General features: G+C 42.0%; 1 protein-coding gene and 1 long non-coding RNA gene across 2 annotated transcripts in view; one reads left to right on the top strand and one right to left on the bottom strand.

The window, feature by feature from the left end:
• Positions 1 to 1,620: 1,620 nt before the first annotated feature.
• On the bottom strand, positions 1,621 to 6,393 carry LOC124011534 (ankyrin repeat and SOCS box protein 5-like). The gene is made up of 7 exons (XM_046324992.1): positions 6,080 to 6,393; positions 4,106 to 4,185; positions 3,910 to 4,017; positions 3,548 to 3,698; positions 3,082 to 3,216; positions 2,545 to 2,736; positions 1,621 to 2,390 (listed from the first exon to the last, which is right to left on the bottom strand). Exons 1-7 carry the CDS (start codon positions 6,294 to 6,296, stop codon positions 2,263 to 2,265), a joined length of 1,011 nt encoding a protein of 336 aa, XP_046180948.1. The 5' UTR covers positions 6,297 to 6,393; the 3' UTR covers positions 1,621 to 2,262.
• LOC124011535 overlaps positions 5,243 to 22,497 on the top strand; it is a 40,877-nt gene continuing 23,622 nt past the window's right edge. The window contains exon 1 of the long non-coding RNA XR_006834594.1: positions 5,243 to 5,509. This is a non-coding gene — a long non-coding RNA (uncharacterized LOC124011535). The remainder of the gene's footprint in view (positions 5,510 to 22,497) is intronic.

Genomic DNA, 22,497 nt, shown 5'->3' on the forward strand with positions numbered 1-22,497 from the left:
GTAATAGCTTTGTAAGCATAAAAAACAGTCAGTTGTGAGCTCCATCCTGGTGGTGCAGTTGACTAGGGGACTAGCGGAATTCTATGATTCGAGTACAGAACATTATATGTTAAAATTTCACTGATGCTGTTTCACTGATGCACAATAGAAAATGTGTGTTTGCATGATTAATGTGTAAGGAAATGTGTGTCCTATCTGTGCTTGGAGTTATTTAACCTACAAACAACCTATAATTTCCATATTCAGAGTGTTAATAAAACCTCCCAACAAAGCTTTCAAGGAACCAGAGTAAAGCGTTCTCCGAACCTCCAAAACGTTCCCAGAACAGGCAAAACTTTCACGATTGTTCTCAGAATGTTTAGAAAACATTTTACCTGTCAAGAAACGTATGGCTTTGTTCCAACAACTCCCAAGGAACCAAATGTGTTATCTGGGTAGTCATAAATCAACATGGTTGAGATAGATGCACTAGGCATATTCTTAGCACTAAAATATACTGTAGTAACGAGACTTGACACTCGAAAATGAAATTAGGGAATTGGCAGAAAGACAAGAGAGGCTGACAAATGTCCTATTCATATTATTTTATTAAAAGCTTTGTATGTTATAACTGTAATGTTAATAAATAGCACGGAGCTATAATACAGCATGCATTTTTCAAAACTGCCGTTGGTCATGCTTTGATTTTCAAGCTCTCTTGCCCATGATTTTAAACCAGTCACAGCACCGCCACCTGCTGGTAACCAGTTGAAATTGTAATTTTAGAGCAAATACTAATGATTGAGCTACTTACTGTAAGTGTAATGGACTAGTGAATAACTAGATACCTTCCATGATAGTTATTAAGAACGGATGTGCTTTAATTAGTTCATAGAGGTGTAGAGGTACTTTTATTAGAGCTATCGTGTCAGAGGCAAGTCAGAGGCATCTCTCACAAATACACACCAAACGGCTGCATCTCCTGGCCTTTTCATTTGTAATCAGCGAGTGTCTGTCTGATGCACCTCAATCACCCTGAAACATACGACTTTGCTCCAGATGGATGATTCACATGACTCTAAAAAAGGAAAAGTGAGTAGAATTGAAGAATAGCCTACAGTGAAGTCCTTACTGTAAAATGTTTGTGGGAAAAAAATGCAACTAAATGTACACTCACTTGAGCATATTCTTTGGAGGAAATGACAAATCCAGGCCTTGCAGCCACCTGAGAACTTCTCGTGGCAATTCTGTCGTTTTCGGTAGGCTGTGCATAAGTCATTGTTAGCTAGCCAATCAGCTGTAGCTTCTATGAACCAGCCACATGCTTATGACATGACACGAAAATATTATTTACTGTTGCTGTTACTTTTCCTATTCAGTATTTAGCTAAAGTTGTTGCTATAAAATACTGAGTCTTGTTTTGGTAAACGAGCTAGCTAAGTTAACCTGCTTTACTAGCCCATATGATATGATAGATTTCACGTTGATCAACAGTTCTATGGCAACGGCCCTGCTTCTCCTTTCTCTCGGGAAAGTGAATGTTTTCACGGGAAGGTACATTGTTGCAACCCACTGGGAATGGAAAATGTTGCCACGCACTGAAATCAGCTTGCTTTTGAAAGACTTGCGAAATGCAAACTGTAACCTTGAATTCAAAGCGTTTTAATAAGATAATAGCTTGCAGCTCAGACAATGATATTGCACATAATAAAACACACCAAGCAAGCAAATGTATATCTATATTTTGGAGGATATGAATGCATGAGTGAATTGTTCTCCATAATGGTAAGGATTTTGGTGAATTTCAAGTTTTGCCGATACATAGGTCTAACGTAAATCATAGAACAAGGTGATAAACCACTATAGTGTAATAATCAAAATTAAGCAAATGTTTCCATAAAACACATGCACTTTAAATTGTGCTATTGTACATGTATGAGCATATGTGCCAGCCATTTTTATTGACTAAATAGTGAAAAGAGGCACTCATTTCTAAGTGTGTTTTACAATTGAGCTCTGGATTTACATGAATCTCTCCCTTGAAAATGTTCATAGCAAACCATGGTTGTTGGTCATTGCTCCAATCCCAAATTTGAGCATTTGATCTTGTGAACCACACTAAAATCAAGTACAAGCTAAATCAAGCATGTATGTCATTCCTTAAAGTGCCAGTTGTGTCAAAAGTGCTCCTTCAACCATTGCAGGCTGTTGAGTTCCCATGAATGATTGACACATGGAAGAAGCCACCACCACAGAATATGAAATTGTGACGTTCTCTGGTTATCATCTGTACTGGAGGTAGTTCTTGAGGGGATTGGGCAGGGGTAGATGGTTGATGAGGTGAAACCTGTCGCGGCCCACACAGTCTCGTATGCGCTGGCGACACAGCTGACTCAGTGGTTGGGGCGTGGCTGAAAAAAGGAAAAAACATATCATGATGGTTTTGTTTAAATAATATAATGGAAAGCTAGTTGGACTTGGGAAATAAAGCAAAAACACTACGAGACTTTGGATATAGGAATTTACAGATTTCAAAAGATGACTGGATAAGACTATAGAACTTACCCTCATAGACCAAAAGGAACCCCTCTGTCAGGCTGCTGGGGGGAGCGGCCTCCACAGGTCTCTGGAACTCCATGTTCCTGGCGTTGATATCTGCCCCAAAGTCCAACAGCAGCTTAACAATGGCTGTGCAGTCCTTTTCAGCAGCAGCATGTAAGGGAGATTCCATATATATACCTTTCTGTACATTTGCTCCTGTGTGGAGGGAAACCAAGGTAAGCATACTATGGATTTAATACACATTTAATAGTCCTTGGTCATTCAGTTACAGGATTTGAGTACTCTATAGCTGGTATAACATGATGTATTTAGACTTGTGTACACTTTTATGCAGGTGGGTGCAACATATTAGTGGTGTAGAAAAGAGAAGATGTTCCGAGTTATCCCACCAAGGCCAAGCTACTACTGCATAGTGAGAGTGTTATACATGTACTGTACATTTCACTACTTTGGGAGACAGTAATAATCTTACCACTAGTTTTCACTCCTCCTCTCATCATGCTATGGTGCTTTGGCAGAGAAGAGGTGCATGTGCCTCACCTTCCCTCAGCAGCCTCCGGACACACTCTATCTCCTGAGAGACACAGGCGGTGTAGAGGGGCGTTCCCAGGTGAGGAATTTCAAAGTCCACATCTGCTCCCCATCTGACTAGAGTCTCCACACACTCACTGCTGCCTGCCCACAATGGGCACATACATAGGAGTCATTAGGATCGTCTTTCCGATTACTGCGGTGGGTGTCTTAGCTAATTATGTCTGCACCCGTAATATCCTCTAAGCATTATGGGACATACTCTGACTTGAATTATGTTTGTGTATCTCAAACATGCACTGTTACATCAAATATGTACTCTGATCGGTGACATTTTGATTCAGATGTTTAAGTTTAATGTATTTGCCTCAATCCCAAGTTAGAATACAGCCCAAAGGTCCGTGAAGCATACTTCAAGGTTTGTACTAGATGAATTGAGATAAGGATGTTGGAGTGATACAGGTACTGAGCATACCTTTACTGCTGGCTTCGTGAATGGGCGAGGGCTGAAATACCAGCGCCTCGGGTTTGGCCCCGTTCTCCAGGAGGACCTCTGCACATGATACACTACCCACTGAGCATGCGTTGAACAGGGGAGTTACCCCGTCAATGGTGGTGACGTTCACCTGCACAGAGTCTCATGTTAACTCTGACCGCTCAGCTGAATAACATGGCACCATTTTGGGGCAGAGGAAAAATAACAAGTTACAGAGAACAAGAAGTATTTTCAGAAGCCTTATTGACACATTTCTTAATTCATTATTTACTAATAATTATTATTGTTTCGTAAAAAATATAGTATTCTTGATTATAACTGTATCTTCTTCAGTGACTCACATTGGCTCCTGCAGCGATCAGAGCTCTGGCACATGCTACATGGTCTCCAAAGCAGGCCTCGTGGAGAGGACTCACATGGTCTATAGTGACCACATTTACATTGTGGCCCTGTGGGAGCAGCAGAACACGACCATAGTACATTGCAGAAGGTAAGTGGGTCTACACACTGAACTGAATTGGATTACCTTTGGCTCACCTGTAAAAGGAGATTCCTCAGGGCGAAGAGACGACCTTGGCATGCAGCATCATGTAAGGGTGAGCGGTCTGCCCAGGACCCTGCAGCAAAAATAAATGCTTATGTCACTCATAACAACTTACAGTCTTACAGTTTTGATGAATGATTCCATTTCACTGGGCAAATGCATACACCTGGGTCAATATCCAGAATAACGCCAGATGTGTTCCAGACTGCGTCATCATTGTTGCCTCCCTCCATATCACAGATCTATAACACTGCTGAAAATGTTGTATTCTATTTCTCTTAGTTTGAGGTAAAGTACTAAAGTTCCATGCAGTCCAATCGTGGGATGAATATATACTGAGCCAATATGTCTACACTGGGAATAGCCGTAAAATCGCTTGACTCTCGGTTCAAGTTATCTTGAAATAACCTGCTTGATGTAGCAATCAAAGACCAAGCCACTGTAAGTCAGAAACAAAACTTGTTCTGTGAACTACATCACTGACCTTTAATGATGCACAACAATATTTTACTTTGTGTTGCTGTTTGCTGCATTGGTGCTACCTTTCCATGGACCAAGCATGTTGGCACACTGTCTGGCACTGACACTGAGAAGTTTAAGTGTTGTTTTGGTCTGCTTTAGCCCCTATTGACGATAGTATCTTCTGACTGGGGGAGTTTTGTTAAGAGCCTTGAAGCTTGCTCTAAACATTAACACGCAACACTTGTGGTACGTTTTTGGAAACATAAGGAATGTATCTTGTGCTCCCGAGTGGCGCAGCGGTCTAAGGCACTGCAAGACATGTCACTAAAGTCCCTGGTTCAAATCCAGGCTGAATCACATCCAAGCTGTGATTTGGGAGTCCTATAGGGTGTTGTGGAATTGGCCAAGAATTGTCTGGGTTTGGCTGGGGTAGGCTGTCACTGTAAAATACAATTTTGTTCTTAACTCTCTTGCCTAGTAAAATAAATTATAAATAAAATCTTTCATCAGCGCAAAATAATTTTCTAAAGACAAAAGGTTACATTTCTAAATATCTTCATTAGGGTTAGTGTTATTTTTTATTTTTTTTGGTTAGGGTTAGTGTTCCCACACAGCCATATCTCCATGTTACATCACTTGTTTACGGAAGCCAGATGGAAAAACAGACGGCCACCTGTTCTAGTTAGCTTTTTTTTGTATTTTTTGTATGTTTATTTTTTATTTTTTATATATATTTTTTTAGTAACAACAAATCAATACATAAAGCACATATAGATTACAAACAATGGACAATCGAGCTAGGGGGTACAATATCACCCTGTTCTAGTTAGCTATCTAGCGTGCTCTGAACACCTGTGTGTAAGCGGAACAGGGAGGAAATGTAGTTGGTCAACTGGAGGACAACACAGCTTGCGGATCTGTGCACAACTTCTACAGTAAGTATGACTTTTTTAATTGAAAGATAATTGCTCGCTGATTTCGAAAACTGTTTTGAAGCGATGATTATTGACTTTTTTTAAACGTTAAAAGACAGCGTCGGAATTGTAGTTCTCATGGAGCCAAATGTGGCCGAATGTAACCGCTGAAAACCCTGCATAAGGAGAAGGGTTTTCGGGAGCAATAGTACACGACAGTCAGGAATGGAAACTAGGGCAAAGGGGGTGGGAAGGCACCGCGTGGTCCAGTTCTATTAATACAGCAGGGTAGAAATTGAACTGACCAGTATGTACTGTGTATACACAGACACGTTTCAGGTACTTTTCACGTTAAGGTCAATAAAGTGAGTATATGCGTTATTCTCAGTATTCAGTGTGTAGCCTAATCATAAAACAAGAGACCCTTCCATTCCATAAGTTAATTTCTTCCTAAATATGAACTCTTCAGGTTACAAGGCAAAATGCAATGGCAAATATAAATAGCATAATCATTTGAATATAGTCAGTAGTCCAATGTTCCATTTTTTGGGGGACAATGGATCAATGTAATAGAGAGATGTGTGTACTCACTGTGTCCTTGACCAAAATCGTAGAACTCTGCAGATATCCTGGCTGCCTCCTTGCGGTTCCCTCTGATGATGTAAAAGTAGGAGAGGCAGTTGAGGCTTATCTTAATAAAGAGCTTGAAGCAGAACAGTGCCAGTATGGTGAGGTAAACATTGGAATAATGCAGCGAAGCGAACGGATTCTCTGTTGCCTCTGTCATATTGCCCCCTCTTTTGAGCATGGCTCTGCTATACTGAGGGGATCATATGCCACTCGCAAGCAGTCCTCACTGAACTAGCTGATATAATTATTGTCCAGCTGCTGTTTCTGTGCCTGTATTAAAATAGTGGCTCTCGTTGTCATTGTGGTGCAGTGGAGTGTCATTTCTATGACGGAAGTCAATATCAATCTGTAATCATGATACATTTTTTCTTGAACAATCAAAGCACGGAGCAGTGTCCACTATTGGTTGCGATGCATTTTAGGGGCTAAATTCATTGCAACTTGTAAACCAGACTGTATACGGTCCAAAATAATGTTATTCCATAAGGAGTAGGGGGATGTAAAAATGTTTAGTGCACTTTTAATCCAGGAACAAGGAAAATGCCTACATCAAGGCTACATTTCCAACTGTACATAAATAAATAAGATCATTTTTAGAATGTTGTATATGTTGTATATGCAGCAGAGGGCAGTATAGGCTAGATCATGGGTTTTGACACGATGTAGAGATCAGTTTATGTCAAAATGTACCTTTCGTAGCAGGTTAGGAGAGTGCAGTTTAGGATAATTAACGTAGAAGGTTAGGAGAATTGCATTAAGGTTAGATAAAGGCTTAGGGCTAGCTAAAATGCAAAAAAAGAACATTGACATACATAGTATCTTTTCTAGATCTGTAACTGCAGGAAAAATGGGGAACGGTCATGCTTTTTCAATTTCAGTGAAGGGGAAGGTTTAGTTAAAAAAAAAAAAAAAAATCTAATCCATGGGAGGGTCATGTAATTTGTAATTTATTAAATCTCATTTTGAATTAGTTGCTTACTAGGCATGTGTGTCCGATGCCACCCCTCATCTCTGATTCTCAGCTGGGCACTCAATATCAAGTGTGCCTATAGGCTATTTAGTGTGGTCTCAATCAAATGATCCATAGGCTACAAGGGGCATGCACAGAGCAAAGTTATATTTCAAAGATAGCTGCTGGGATGGTATTTATTAAACTAGGCTGCATCACACACTGCAATGGATATTACAACCCTGAGCCTCTCTGCCTGTTCAACTTTTTGTTTGCTGTTTAACATTGGCTGTGCTGTGTAGGGCTACGATGGGAGTAAAATCTTCTTCTGATTTTTATATTTATTAGGCCTAGTCCAAAAAATGCAATATCTTGCGCGCGGACTACCCTATAGCCTATGTTCTGTTCAGTTTGAGAAGGAGAGCGTTAAGTGAGAAGGAGGACCAGAGGTTAACTTTGATAGCTTTCTGCTTCTATAACTGATTTTTTTTGCCCATGATGTCGGCCTATTTATCTGAGTTATTTACCTCACAATAAGCCAGATTCGAGTAACTTACGTTGTGGTGCTGAAACTGAAAGCAATCAATCGGACATGGACAGCTCATTGTGATGACAGTAGGCAAATTTGAGTAGGCATAATTCATTTCAACAGTCTTCATTTTATTCCGACTTTGCTAACAACAAGAGGGCTTTGTGTTGGAGCCTATTTCTTCCTATTTTAGAAATAAGAGGTAGGCCTACCTGTTTGACAGAGGAAATGAAGCTACAGGCTGCTATATCCATATATTTGTTGGTCAATTGCTGTGTCAGTGAATGGCTGTTAAGTTAAAACCAAGACTCGAATTGAGGGGGTATGAGAGCCATAGGCCTGCCTACCTTTTATTAAAGAAAATGGCAAAAAGCACAGGCTTATCAGCTTTAGACTTGGAAGAAAAAGAAATGGATCCTAATATATAAAGTTATCTATAACAGAGCTTTATGTCCTTTTGATGCTTTATACTACAAACAAGATGTAAAATACCCGGGAAAGACGTGACTCCGATACATATGGGGATATCATTGTTTCGTTAACATTCAGAGGCTGAACTACAACCTCTAGCTGAGGAAACAAAAAAATGACTTTGCTTGAGAAGTATTCTATCATTTGATTAAGCCATTCACCTTCTGTGCAGTAAAATATGATTAAACACAGACAGCTTTTAGAGAAACACTTGTGACCTCTTGTTGGGAAGAAGAGTAGCAAGCAGTTAACGCTTACAGTTTTCTGCATTGGTAGGACTACTCTGTCTGGCGTGGAAAGGTAGGCCAAACTTTTGAAAGTACCATGCTCAGATTCCTAATGAAATCACAGATTTAATTATTTGCAAACATGGACAGTTTTGTTGCAAACAAGAAACACTGATTTGGCATTGGAGAAAAATGATAAGATTAACACAAAGGCCCATCTCTCTGTCCATTCTTATAGGGAACCCAAACCGGCTGCGCGCGTGCGCAATCGTGCATACATTTGATTTGTCCCCCCAAACCAAACGAGATCACGACACGTAGGTTAAAATATCAAAACAAACTCTGAACCAATTATATTCATTTGGGGACAGGTCGAAAATCATTGACCATAACCTGTTGTTGAAAAACTTAAGCGCTATGGCTTTTCAACCTCTGCCATATTGTGTATTCAGAGCTATTATATCTAATATAACTCAAAGGGTTTTCTTTAATATAAGCATCTCTAATGTCAAACATGTAATGTGTGGTGTACCGCTGGGCAGCATTCTAGGTACTCTACTCTTTTCTATTTTTACCAATGACCTGCCACTGGCATTAAACAAATCAAATTTATTTATATAGCCCTTCGTACATCAGCTGATATCTCAAAGTGCTGTACAGAAACCCAGCCTAAAACCCCAAACAGCAAGCAATGCAGGTGTAGAAGCACGGTGGCTAGGAAAAACTCCCTAGAAAGGCCAAAACCTAGGAAGAAACCTAGAGAGGAACCAGGTTATGTGGGGTGGCCAGTCCTCTTCTGGCTGTGCCTGGTGGAGATATAACAGAACATGGCCAAGATGTTCAAATGTTCATAAATGACCAGCATGGTTGAATAATAGTAAGGCAGAACAGTTGAAACTGGAGCAGCAGCATGGCCAGGTGGACTGGGGACAGCAAGGAGTCATCATGTCAGGTAGTCCTGGGACATGGTCCTAGGGCTCAGGTCAGTTGAAACTGGAGCAGCAGCATGGCCAGGTGGACTGGGGACAGCAAGGAGTCATCATGTCAGGTAGTCCTGGGGCATGGTCCTAGGGCTCAGGTCCTCCGAGAGAGAGAAAGAAAGAGAGGAGAGAATTAGAGAACGCACACTTAGATTCACACAGGACACCGAATAGGACAGGAGAGGTACTCCAGATATAATAAACTGACCCTAGCCCCCCCCGACACACAAACTACTGCAGCATAAATACTGGAGGCTGAGACAGGAGGGGTCAGGAGACACTGTGGCCCCATGCGAGGAGACCCCCGGACAGGGCCAAACAGGAAGGATATAACCCCACCCACTTTGCCAAAGCACAGCCCCCACACCACTAGAGGCATATCTTCAACCACCAACTTACCATCCTGAGACAAGGCTGAGTATAGCCCACAAAGATCCCCGCCACGGCACAACCCAAGGGGGGGGGGCGCGCCAACCCAGACAGGATGACCACAACAGTGAATCAACCCACTCAGGTGACGCACCCCCTCCAGGGACGGCATGAGAGAGCCCCAGTAAGCCAGTGACTCAGCCCCCGTAATAGGGTAACAAAGCATGTGTGTCCATGTATGCTAATGATTCAACCATATATGCATCAGCAACCACAGCTAATGAAGTCACTGAAACCCTTAACAAAGAGTTGCAGTCTGTTTTGGATTGGGTGGCCAGTAATAAACTGGTCCTGAACATCTCTGAAACTAAAAGCATTGTATTCAGCTGAATCTGGTAATGAATGGTGTGGTGTTTGAACAAGTTGAGGGGACTAAATTACTTGGCGTTACCTTAGATTGTAAACTGTCATGGTCAAAACATATAGATTCAATGGTTGGGGAGAGGTCTAGCCGTAATAAAGAGATGCTCTGCTTTTTTGACACCACACTCCAAAAAGCAAGTTCTGCAGGCTCTAGTTTTGTCTAATCTTGATCCAGGTGTGTGGTCCAGTGCTGGCCCAGAACAGAGCGGCACGTTTTGCTCTTCACTGTAATCGGCTGATAAAAATACTCTGCATGCTAGTCTCTCTTGGCTAAGAGTTGAGAGGTTGACTGCATCACTTATTATTTTTTATAAGAAACATGAATGTGTTGAAAATCGCAAATTGTTTACATAGTGAACTTACACACAACTTATCCCACCAGACATGCCACCAGGGGTCTTTTTATAGTCCCCAAATCCAGAACAAATTTTTAAAAAGTACAGTATTTTATAGAACCCTTATTAAATGGAACTTCCATCTCAAGTTTCTCAAATAAACAGCAAACCTGGTTTCATAAAACAGATTAAGCAACACCTCGTGGGACAACGCCTCTCCCCTATTAGACCTAGATAGTTTGTGTGTATACATTGATACGTAGGCTACGTGTGCCTTTAAAATGATTTTTTTTTATGTAGTTCTGTCCTTGAGCTGTTCTTGTCTGTATTATGTCATTCTGTATCATGTTTTGTGTGGACCCCAGGAAGAGTAGCTACTGCTTCTGCAACAGCTAATGGGGATCCTAATCAAATACCAAAACTGCATGTCCTGATCGCATATGGTGTGGATAGAAAAAATTAAAGCACCCGCCCGCCCAGTCTAGTCAGCATGTAGGGCTCTGGTCTGTCCAATAAGTGATGGTAAGTGGTAGTCATGTTCTCTGCTATCCACTTTGTTTTAATTATTATTTGAGGTATAGTGGAGTGTCACTTTTTTTAAAGCGTTCATGGAGGGTTTAGGTCAAATATATTTTGCTGAACAGAGGGCTGTCCATTTTCATTTCAGAGAGATCAAATTTTCTTCAAGTAACCCTTATTATAAATAATGTTCACTCCCTTATTGTAGCTAGCTAACATTAGATAATTGCATTACTAATTAGCTAACGTTATTTGTTGCAGAGGAATGCCACCAATAACACCTTCTAGATCTTCACTGGCCGTCAATACACAGTTGAGACCCTTTGAAAGGAACTCTTCATGAACATAATTTTTTTTATCAGACACATGCATTTTTACAAAATAAATGTTTTTCATTTTCCACTTTGCATTTTTCTCTGAGAACGTGCTCATTGCAGGTCTCTGAGATCATGTTTAATGCAGCTCAATAGAACACAGCCAGTGGGAGTGGCATGTTAGTGTGGGCCAGCATATTTTTCTCACACTTACTCAGTATGGTACTTAATAAAGTGAATAATAAAAAAAGACCATGGCTGTGTTCGAAGACCCATACTAACATACTGTATACTACATAGTTAATGAGTATACAGTTTAAGTCAGACGTTTACATACACCTTAGCCAAATACATTTAAACTCAGTTTTTCACAATTCTTGACACTTAATCCTAGTGTCCTTGTGTTTTAGGTCAGTTAGGATCACCACTTTTATTTTAAGAATGTGAAATGTAGAATAATAGTAGAGAGTGATTTATTTCAGCTTTTATTTCTTTCATCACATTCCCAGTGGGTCAGAAGTTTACATACACTCAATTAGTATTTTGTAGCTTTGCCTTTAAAACTTCATTGGGATAGGGGGCAGTATTTTCACGTCCGGATGAAAAGTGTGCTGAAAGTAAACTGCCTGTTTCTCAGGCCCAGAAGCTAGGATATGCATATATATTTAGATAGAAAACACTCTAAAGTTTCTAAAACTGTTAAAATGATGTCTGAGTATAACAGAACTTATTTGGCAGGCGAAACCCAGAGGACAAACCATCCAGGAAAAACAAAATTGGGGGTCACTGTGTTTTCAATTGGATTTCAACCTGGGTGCAGTTCCTATGGCTTCCACTAGATGTCAACAGTCTTGAGAAATTGGTTGATTCTTTTTTTTTTTTTTTTTTTGAGAAATTAAGAAGTGGGGCTGTTCATTGTGTCAAGCCAAGTGGACTCTTCTGTGTGGCACGCGTGAACTGGAGCTCACTCCACATTGTTTTTATCCGCTATTAAACACAGTATATTCCGTCTTCAATTTTATCGATTATTTACTTTTTAGGATATCTAAGTTTTGGATTAGAAAAGTTGTTTGAAATGTTTGGACCAAGTTTACAGGTAACTTACTAGATACTTTGTAGTCATGTTGGGCAAGTTGGAACCGGTGTATTTCAGAATCAAACGTGCCAAATAAATTGACATTTTGGGGATATAAAGAAGGAATTTATCGAACAAAAGGACCATTTGTGATGTTTCTGGGACATTTTTGAGTGCAAATAGAAGAAGATCTTCAAAGGTAAGGCATGAATTATATCGTTATTTTTGACTTGTGTCGCACCTTCCTGGTTGAAATATGTTTTTCATGTGTTGGTATGCGGGGCGCTTTCCTCAGATAATCGTATGGTGTGCTTTTGACATAAAGCCTTTTTGAAATATGACACGGCATCTGGATTTACAACAAGTTAAGCTTTATTTTGATGTGATTTTATGAAAGTTAAATATTTATAGTAATTTAATTTGAATTTGGCGTTCTGCAATTTCACCAGATGTTGTCAAGGTGGGACGCTGATCTGAAAGAAGTTAAACAATTTAACTTGGGTCAAACATTTCAGGTAGCCTTCCACAAGTTTCCCAAAATAAGTTGGGTTAATTTTGGCACATTCCTCCTGACAGAGCTGCTGTAATTGTGTCAGGTTTCTAGGCCTCCTTGCTCGCAAATGCTTTTTCAGTTCTGAACACAAAGTTTCTATGGGATTGAGGTCAGGACTTTGTGATGGCCACTCCAATACCTTGACATTGTTATCCTTAAGCCATTTTGCCACAACTTTGGAAGTATGCTTGGGGTCATTGTCCATTTGGAAGACCCATTTGTGACCAAGCTTTAACTTGCTGACTGATGTCTTGAGATTTTGCTTTAATATATCCAAATAATTTCCCTTCCTGATGCCATTTATTTTCTGAACTGCACCAGTCCCTCCTGCAGCAAAGCACCTCACAACATGATGCCGCCACCCGTGTTTCAAGGTTTGGATGGTGTTCTTCAGTTTGCAACCCTCCCTCTTTTTCCTCCAAACATAACGATGGTGATTATGGCCAAACAGTTCTATTTCTTTTTCATCAAAAAACAAGACATTTCTCCAAAAAGTTTGATCTTTGTCCCCGAGTGCTTTTTCAAACCGTAGTCTGGCTTTTTTTATGGCAGTTTTGGAGCAGTGGCTTCTTCCTTGCTGAGCGGCCTTTCAAGCTATGTTGATATAGGACTCATTTTACTGTGGATATAGATACTTTGTACCTTTTTTCCTGCAGCATCTTCACAAGCTCCTTTGCTGCTGTTCTGGGATTGATTTGCACTTTTCACACCAAAGTACATTCATCTCTAGGAGACAGAACGCATCTCCTTCCTGAGTGGTATGACGGTTGCATGGTCCCATGGTGTTTATTCTTGCCTACTATTGTTTGTACAGATGAATGTGGTACCTTCAGACATTTTGAAATTGCTCCCAAGGATGAACCAGACTTGTGGAGGTCTACAATAATTTGTCTGAGGTCTTGGCTGATTTCTTTTGATTTTCCCATGATGTCAAGCAAAGAGGCACTGAGTTTGAAGGTAGGCCTTGAAATACATCCACAGGTACACCTCCAATTGACTCAAATTATGTCAATTAGCCTATCAGAAGCTTTTAAAGCCATGACATCATATTCTGGAATTTTTCAAGCTGTTTAAAGGTACAGTCAACATAGTTTATGTAAACTTCTGACCCACTGGATTTGTGATGCATTGAAATAATCTGTCTGAAAAATTGTTGGAAAAACTACTTGTGGCATGCACATAGTAGATGTCCTAACCGACTTGCCAAAACTATTAGTTTGTTAACCTCTTGAACCTATAGGGGCGCTGTGTCATTATTGGATAAAAAGACGTGCCCATTTTAAGCGCAATATTTTGTCACGAAAAGATGCTTGACTATGCATGGAATTGACAGCCTTGGAAAGACACAACTCTGACGTCTCAAAAACTGCAAAGATATTATCTGTGCGTGCCCCAGAACTAATGCAACAGGCGAAACCAAGATGATGTTTCATACATGAAATGCCCCGGATTCTGAAGGCGCTGTGTTCCAATGTCTCCTTATATGGCTGTGAATGCGCCAGGAATGTGTATATTCCCCGAGGTGTCTGCAGCATTGTGCCGTGTTTGTAGGCATATCATTGGACGATTGACCATAAGAGACTACATTTACCTGGTGTCCCGCCCGGTGTCCTGTGTGCGTAATCAGTCCATGCGTGTTCCATTTCTTCAGAATTGAAAGTAAACTTGCCACGATGGATTTTATCGTCGATAGATATGTGAAAAACACCTTGAGGATTGATTCTAAACATCGTTTGCCATGTTTCTGTCGATATTATGGAGTTAATTTGGAAAAAAGTTTGCGTTGTAATGACTTTTTCTTTTCCTTACCCAAAACGCGATGAACAAAACGGAGCGATTAGTCGACACAAATAATATTTTTTGTAAAAACGGAACATTTGCTATCTAACAGAGTCTCCTCATTGAAAACATCTGAAGTTCTTCAAAGGTAAATGATTTTATTTGAATGCTTTTATGGTTTTGGTGGAAAATGTTGCATGCTGAATGCTAATGCTAAATGATACGTTAGCCATCAATACTGTTACACAAATGCTTGTTTTGCAATGGTTGAGAAGAATATTTTGAAAATCTGAGATGACAGTGTTGTTAACAAAAGGCTAAGCTTGAGAGCAAATATATTAATTTAATTTGCGATTTTCATGAATAGTTAACGTTGCGTTATGGTAATGGAAATTCCGGAGTTCTAAATTGAGCAGCTGCTGAAAAATGAGCTCCTGTATTTATTGAGATTTAAATGTTTTTTTAGAGTGAAGTACATCGAAAAAATCAAGAGAGAACTGCAAGACTCAATAGAAGACAAAACAAGGAACAAACTAAACAAGACAGGCTTTTGAAAAATTAACTATTTTTTTCATAAAATTGTACAGTTATCTTAGCTAGGTGAATTGCTAGAAGAATTGTTTACTTGTTGCTAAGCAGTTGCTAGGGACTCTCCTGGAAGAAGCTAGCTAGCTTACAAAGAATAACAACAAAAAATATCTAGTTAACAGAAGAAAGGAAGACAAAATAAGGACAAAAGAAGGACAGAAGAAAAAGGAAAAGAAAGAGGACAACAAAGTGAAACAGTCAGCACTTCTATTGCAACTTCGTATTTCGTCGTCCTAACGTAGTCTACACTGCTATCTGCCCAGCAGCTAGCCAGCTAGCAAACGTCCACCGTCTACCGAATAGCAGCACTGTAGAAACTATTACACTCAACTGAACGACTTGATTAGTGTAGTGTTAGCTAGCTACATAGTTGTCTTTGCTGTCTTCGTATCCAAGATAATTGTGTAGTTTAGAGCGTGTAGTCTTAGAGTGATTATCTTAATTTACCGAGGTTAGCTAGCCAGCTATTTGTCGTCCTTAACGTAGGAGACACTGCTAGCTAGCCAACAGCTAGCCAACGTCTACTGAATAGAACTTCCGCACTCAACAACCCGGTCGCATTCCGCTTCGCTCCACAGGTAGTATCACATTTTTCATTTCATTTCATTACAGCACAACGGTTTGATTTGTTTGATCGTAGCTAGCTACATAGCTAGCTACATAGCCGTCTGTGTATCAAAGATAATTGTGTAGTCTAGAGCGATTTTCTAGGTTAGCTAGCCAGCTATTGTCGTTCTTTTAACGCAACATAACGTAATCAACAGTGCTAGCTAGCCAGCTAGCCCCGAATAGCAGCACTGTAGAAACTACTACACTCAACGGAACGACTTGATTAGTGTAGTGTCAACAACGCAGCCACTGTCAGCTAGCCTACAAAGTCAACAACGCAGCCACTGCCAGCTAGCCTACTTCAGCAGTACTGTATCATTTTTAATAATTTTAGTCAATAAGATTCTTGCTACGTAAGCTTAACTTTCTGAACATTCGAGACGTGTAGTCCACTTGTCATTCCAATCTCCTTGCATTAGCGTAGCCTCTTCTGTAGCCTGTCAACTATGTGTCTGTCTATCCCTGTTCTCTCCTCTCTGCACAGACCATACAAACGCTCCACACCGCGTGGCCGCTGCCACCCTAATCTGGTGGTCCCAGCGCGCACGACCCACGTGGAGTTCCAGGTCTCCGGTAGCCTCTGGAACTGCCGATCTGCAGCCAACAAGGCAGAGTTCATCTCAGCCTATGCCTCCCTCCAGTCCCTCGACTTCTTGGCACTGACAGAAACATGGATCACCACAGATAACACTGCTACTCCTACTGCTCTCTCTTCGTCCGCCCACATGTTCTCGCACACCCCGAGAGCTTCTGGTCAGCGGGGTGGTGGCATAGGGATCCTTATCTCTCCCATGTGGTCATTCTCTCTTTCTCCCCTTACCCATCTGTCTATCGCCTCCTTTGAATTTCATGCTGTCACAGTTACCAGCCCTTTCAAGCTTAACATCCTTATCATTTATCGCCCTCCAGGTCCCCTCGGAGAGTTCATCAATGAGCTTGATGCCTTGATAAGCTCCTTTCCTGAGGACGGCTCACCTCTCACAGTTCTGGGCGACTTTAACCTCCCCACGTCTACCTTTGACTCATTCCTCTCTGCCTCCTTCTTTCCACTCCTCTCCTCTTTTGACCTCACCCTCTCACCTTCCCCCCTACTCACAAGGCAGGCAATACGCTCGACCTCATCTTTACTAGATGCTGTTCTTCCACTAACCTCATTGCAACTCCCCTCCAAGTCTCCGACCACTACCTTGTATCCTTTTCCCTCTCGCTCTCATCCAACACTTCCCACACTGCCCCTACTCGGATGGTATCGCGCCGTCCCAACCTTCGCTCTCTCTCCCCGCTACTCTCTCCTCTTCCATCCTATCATCTCTTCCCTCTGCTCAAACCTTCTCCAACCTATCTCCTGATTCTGCCTCCTCAACCCTCCTCTCCTCCCTTTCTGCATCCTTTGACTCTCTATGTCCCCTATCTTCCAGGCCGGCTCGGTCCTCCCCTCCCGCTCCGTGGCTTGACGACTCAATGCGAGCTCACAGAACAGGGCTCCGGAAGGCCGAGCGGAAATGGAGGAAAACTCGCCTCCCTGCGGACCTGGCATCCTTTCACTCCCTCCTCTCTACATTTTCCTCCTCTGTCTCTGCTGCTAAAGCCACTTTCTACCACTCTAAATTCCAAGCATCTGCCTCTGACCCTAGGAAGCTCTTTGCCACATTCTCCTCCCTCCTGAATCCTCCTCCCCCTCCCCCCCCCCTCTCTGCAGATGACTTCGTCAACCATTTTGAAAAGAAGATCGACGACATCCGATCCTCGTTTGCTAAGTCAAACAACACCGCTGGTTCTGCTCACACTGCCCTACCCTGTGCTCTGACCTCTTTCTCCCCTCTCTCTCCAGATGAAATCTCGCGTCTTGTGACGGCCGGCCGCCCAACAACCTGCCCGCTCGACCCTATCCCCTCCTCTCTTCTCCAGACCATTTCCGGAGACCTTCTCCCTTACCTCACCTCGCTCATCAACTTATCCCTGACCGCTGGCTACGTCCCTTCCGTCTTCAAGAGAGCGAGAGTTGCACCCCTTCTGAAAAAACCTACACTCGATCCCTCCGATGTCAACAACTACAGACCAGTATCCCTTCTTTCTTTTCTCTCCAAAACTCTTGAACGTGCCGTCCTTGGTCAGCTCTCCCGCTATCTCTCTCAGAATGACCTTCTTGATCCAAATCAGTCAGGTTTCAAGACTAGTCATTCAACTGAGACTGCTCTTCTCTGTATCACGGAGGCGCTCCGCACCGCTAAAGCTAACTCTCTCTCCTCTGCTCTCATCCTTCTAGACCTATCGGCTGCCTTCGATACTGTGAACCATCAGATCCTCCTCTCCACCCTCTCCGAGTTGGGCATCTCCGGCGCGGCCCACGCTTGGATTGCGTCCTACCTGACAGGTCGCTCCTACCAGGTGGCGTGGCGAGAATCTGTCTCCTCACCACGCGCTCTCACCACTGGTGTCCCCCAGGGCTCTGTTCTAGGCCCTCTCCTATTCTCGCTATACACCAAGTCACTTGGCTCTGTCATAACCTCACATGGTCTCTCCTATCATTGCTATGCAGACGACACACAATTAATCTTCTCCTTTCCCCCTTCTGATGACCAGGTGGCGAATCGCATCTCTGCATGTCTGGCAGACATATCAGTGTGGATGACGGATCACCACCTCAAGCTGAACTTCGGCAAGACGGAGCTGCTCTTCCTCCCGGGGAAGGACTGCCCGTTCCATGATCTCGCCACCACGGTTGACAACTCCATTGTGTCCTCCTCCCAGAGCGCTAAGAACCTTGGCGTGATCCTGGACAACAAACTGTCGTTCTCAACTAACATCAAGGCGGTGGCCCGTTCCTGTAGGTTCATGCTCTACAACATCCGCAGAGTACGACCTTGCCTCACACAGGAAGCGGCGCAGGTCCTAATCCAGGCACTTGTCATCTCCCGTCTGGATTACTGCAACTCGCTGTTGGCTGGGCTCCCTGCCTGTGCCATTAAACCCCTACAACTCATCCAGAACGCCGCAGCCCGTCTAGTGTTCAACCTTCCCAAGTTCTCTCACGTCACCCCGCTCCTCCGCTCTCTCCACTGGCTTCCAGTTGAAGCTCGCATCCGCTACAAGACCATGGTGCTTGCCTACGGAGCTGTGAGGGGAACGGCACCTCAGTACCTCCAGGCTCTGATCAGGCCCTACACCCAAATAAGGGCACTGCGTTCATCCACCTCTGGCCTGCTCGCCTCCCTACCACTGAGGAAGTACAGTTCCCGCTCAGCTCAGTCAAAACTGTTCGCTGCTCTGGCTCCCCAATGGTGGAACAAACTCCCTCACGACGCCAGGACAGCGGAGTCAATCACCACCTTCCGGAGACACCTGAAACCCCACCTCTTTAAGGAATACCTAGGATAGGATAAAGTAATCCTTCTCACCCCCTCCCCCCTTAAAATATTTAGATGCACTATTGTAAAGTGGTTGTTCCACTGGATGTCATAAGGTGAATGCACCAATTTGTAAGTCGCTCTGGATAAGAGCGTCTGCTAAATGACTTAAATGTAAATGTAAAATGTAATGAGCTTGAGGCTGTAGTCACGATACCGGATCCGGGATGGCTAGACGCAAGAAGTTAACAAGACATTTGTGGAGTGGTTGAAAAACGAGTTTTAATGACTCCAACCTAAGTGTATGTAAACTTCCGATTTCAACTGTATACTACAAACTATATACTATTTGTTCATTTTAGTATACTGTAAACAAACAGTATCGTTTCAGTTGAGTGAACAAGAGCTTCTCCTGTCTACCGGAAGTTGATGCTGTTGCTATGTAACTTCTAGCTAGCTTGTTAGCATAACAAATGACTAGCTAAACGTAAATTAAACCTGAAGTGCCAGAGTGCGCTCTGGGCGTTCGTAAATGCAGAGCGTTGTCAGATAGTAAATTCAGAGCGTTTTACTCTCAGAGCGTCTCGAGCGCACACAGGATGCTCTGGCCAAGTGTTCCGCTAACTGGCTAACGTTGGCTTGCTACTTCCAGACACAAATGAGAGACACACAACACTGACCATTTTACTTGCCATAGCAGAGCTGCAAGGCTGTTTTCATGTTATCCAAGTGTTGGTGACTGTAACTGTCCTGCTGGCAACATTTTATTACGCTTTTCTTCCCGATGTTCACTGACACCAACCATATTCAACAGTGCGTGAGAGTGCTCTGAAATCGGAGTGTATAGCCAGAATTAACCATGTCCATTGGAACGCACAATGACTACTTAGCTAAGAATGATGTGAATAATTGTCATTAAATATTGGTTTGTTGGATAACAGAGTTAATAAACTGCCTGGCATGTTCGATGTATTAGGATCAAACTAACGTAAGGTAAGCTGACAAGGTAAAAGTCTGTTGTTCTGCACCTGAACAAGACAGTTAACCCACTGTTCCTAGGCTGTCATTGTATATAAGAATTTGTTCTCCACCAGACTTACCTTGTTAACCTGTTGATCCTACCCCCTACTTTTTCGAACATTCTGTTAAAAATCGCGCAACATTTCAGCGCCCTGCTACTCATGCCAGGAATATAGTATATGCATGTGATTAGTATGTGTGTATAGAAAACACTCAGACGTTTCTAAAACTGGTTAAATCACGGCTGTGACTATAACAGAACGTGCGTTTCATCGAAAAGCGCAGGAAAATCTGATCACTGAAAATTGGAAAATATATCAATGCGCCACTTGAATGTATTGTTGAATGGGAATCACATTACCTGGAGCCGAGATTGCAATTCCTACAGCTTCCACACGATGTCAACAGTCTTGTCATTTTGCCTAGGATTTGTTTCTTGGTCAAACGAACAAGAGACAGCCCATTTCTTCCGGTCTCCGACCGGATATTTTGGTTGAGATTTATCCGGACATTATTTTGGATACATTAAGACGGAGAGCTATAGAATATACATCGCCTCGTGATCTCGTGATTTGATCGATTATTAACGTTTACTAATACCTAAAGTTGCATTACAAAAGTATTTCGAAGTGTTTTTTTAATTTTAAAAAATGACGTTGCGTTATAAAACGCTGTTTTTTCCTTGATCACACAGTCTTCATAAATCGATATCTAGGCTATATATGGACCGATTTAATCGAACAAAAGACCGAATAGTGATGTTTATGGGACATCTAGGAGTGCCAACAAAGAAGATCGTCAAAGGTAATGAATGTTTTATATTTTTATTTCTGCATTTTGTGTAGCGCCGACTATGATAATTATTTTGTTTACGTCCCCTGCGGGTCTTTAGGGGTGTTGCATGCTATCAGATAATAGCTTCTCATGCTTTGCCGAAAAGCATTTGAAAAATCTGACTTGTTGGCTGGATTCACAATGAGTGTAGCTTTAATTCAGTACCCTGCATGTGTGTTTTAATGAACGTTTGAGTTTTAACGAGTGCTATTAGCATTTAGCGTAGCGCATTTGCATTTCCAGATGTCTAGATGGGATGCCTGCGTGTCGGGTCGACCTACGAGGTTAAATAACATTTTAAAAACATACTGGTACATACTGGTGTAATGCTATGTGATTCAAAGGATAGCGTGGCTAACACATTGTTAGCCAACATTTTCTTTACATTTGTCATTAGTTAGTTCATTGAATTTGAATTCGCTCTCGTCGGACTTCTGGTGCAAATTTTCCGCCATTTTCTTCAAATCTGAAAATGTTGTGAAGCCACAACCATTTTCTGAAGAATTTAATTATGGGCCCTAAAAGTACGGAAATAGTGTCCTCTGCATGTATACTTCGTATTTTGGCAAATTCATTACAACATCCGGGAACTTTTGGCATACTAACTATATCCATAATATGACCAATAAGCATACTCTATACTCAATTCACGTTACAAAAAGTACGGTTAGTGAGGTCAAATAAAATTTTACAGTGAAATGCTTACTCACAAACCCTTAACCAACAATGCAGTTTTAATTAAATAGCCCAAAAAATGTTGAGATAAGAATAACAAATCATTAAAGACCAGCAGTAAATAACAATAGCGGGGATATATACAGGGGGTGCCGGAACAAAGTCAATGTGCGGGGGTACCGGTGTCGAGGTAATTGAGGTAATATGTACATGTAGGTGGAACTATTAAAGTGACTATGCATAGATAATAACAGAGGGTAGCAGCAGCGCAGAAAAGGGGCAATGCAAATAGTCTCGGTAGCCACTTGATTAGCTGTTCAGGAGTCTTATGGCTTGGAGGTAGAAGCTGTTTAGAAGCCTCTTGGACCTAGACTTGGTGCTTCGGTAACTCTTGCCATGCAGTGGCAGAGGGAACAGTCTATGACTAGGGTGGCTGGAGTCTTTGACACTTTTTAGGGCCTTTGATGGGGTCAAATTGGGGTCATGACAGGGGCTGCACCAAATGTTTGATGTATTATAATAATTGATTATGCTTTATAATAATTGATTATGCTTATGTTTGTATTAATAGAAGGGGAGGGGCTATGGGAAACCTCCTCCACATGTATAGGGTCCTAGCCTACAGATTAACAATATATGTTCATTGTAATGTTTAATGTTGTTCCACAGTCTTTTCTGGTCTCTGCCTCTTATAAAGAAATGGTCTGAGAGATGTGTGAATTATTGCAGGGTGTCTGTGAGAAGGCACCTCTAGGCTAAAAGAGATTAGACACAGAACCCTGC

The sequence above is a fragment of the Oncorhynchus gorbuscha genome, linkage group LG23, assembly GCF_021184085.1.
Source record: "Oncorhynchus gorbuscha isolate QuinsamMale2020 ecotype Even-year linkage group LG23, OgorEven_v1.0, whole genome shotgun sequence".
In the NCBI taxonomy this organism is placed as follows: Eukaryota; Metazoa; Chordata; class Actinopteri; order Salmoniformes; family Salmonidae; genus Oncorhynchus; species Oncorhynchus gorbuscha.

Coding starts and splice junctions, on each gene's coding strand:
- LOC124011534 (XM_046324992.1), bottom strand. CDS start 6,296: ATGCTCAAAAGAGGGGGCAATATGACAGAGGCAACAGAGAATCCGTTC. Junction 4,186..6,079: donor CGATTTTGGTCAAGGACACA/GTGAGTACACAC, acceptor TTTTTGCTGCAG/GGTCCTGGGCAGACCGCTCA. Junction 3,217..3,547: donor TCACGAAGCCAGCAGTAAAG/GTATGCTCAGTA, acceptor CATTGTGGGCAG/GCAGCAGTGAGTGTGTGGAG.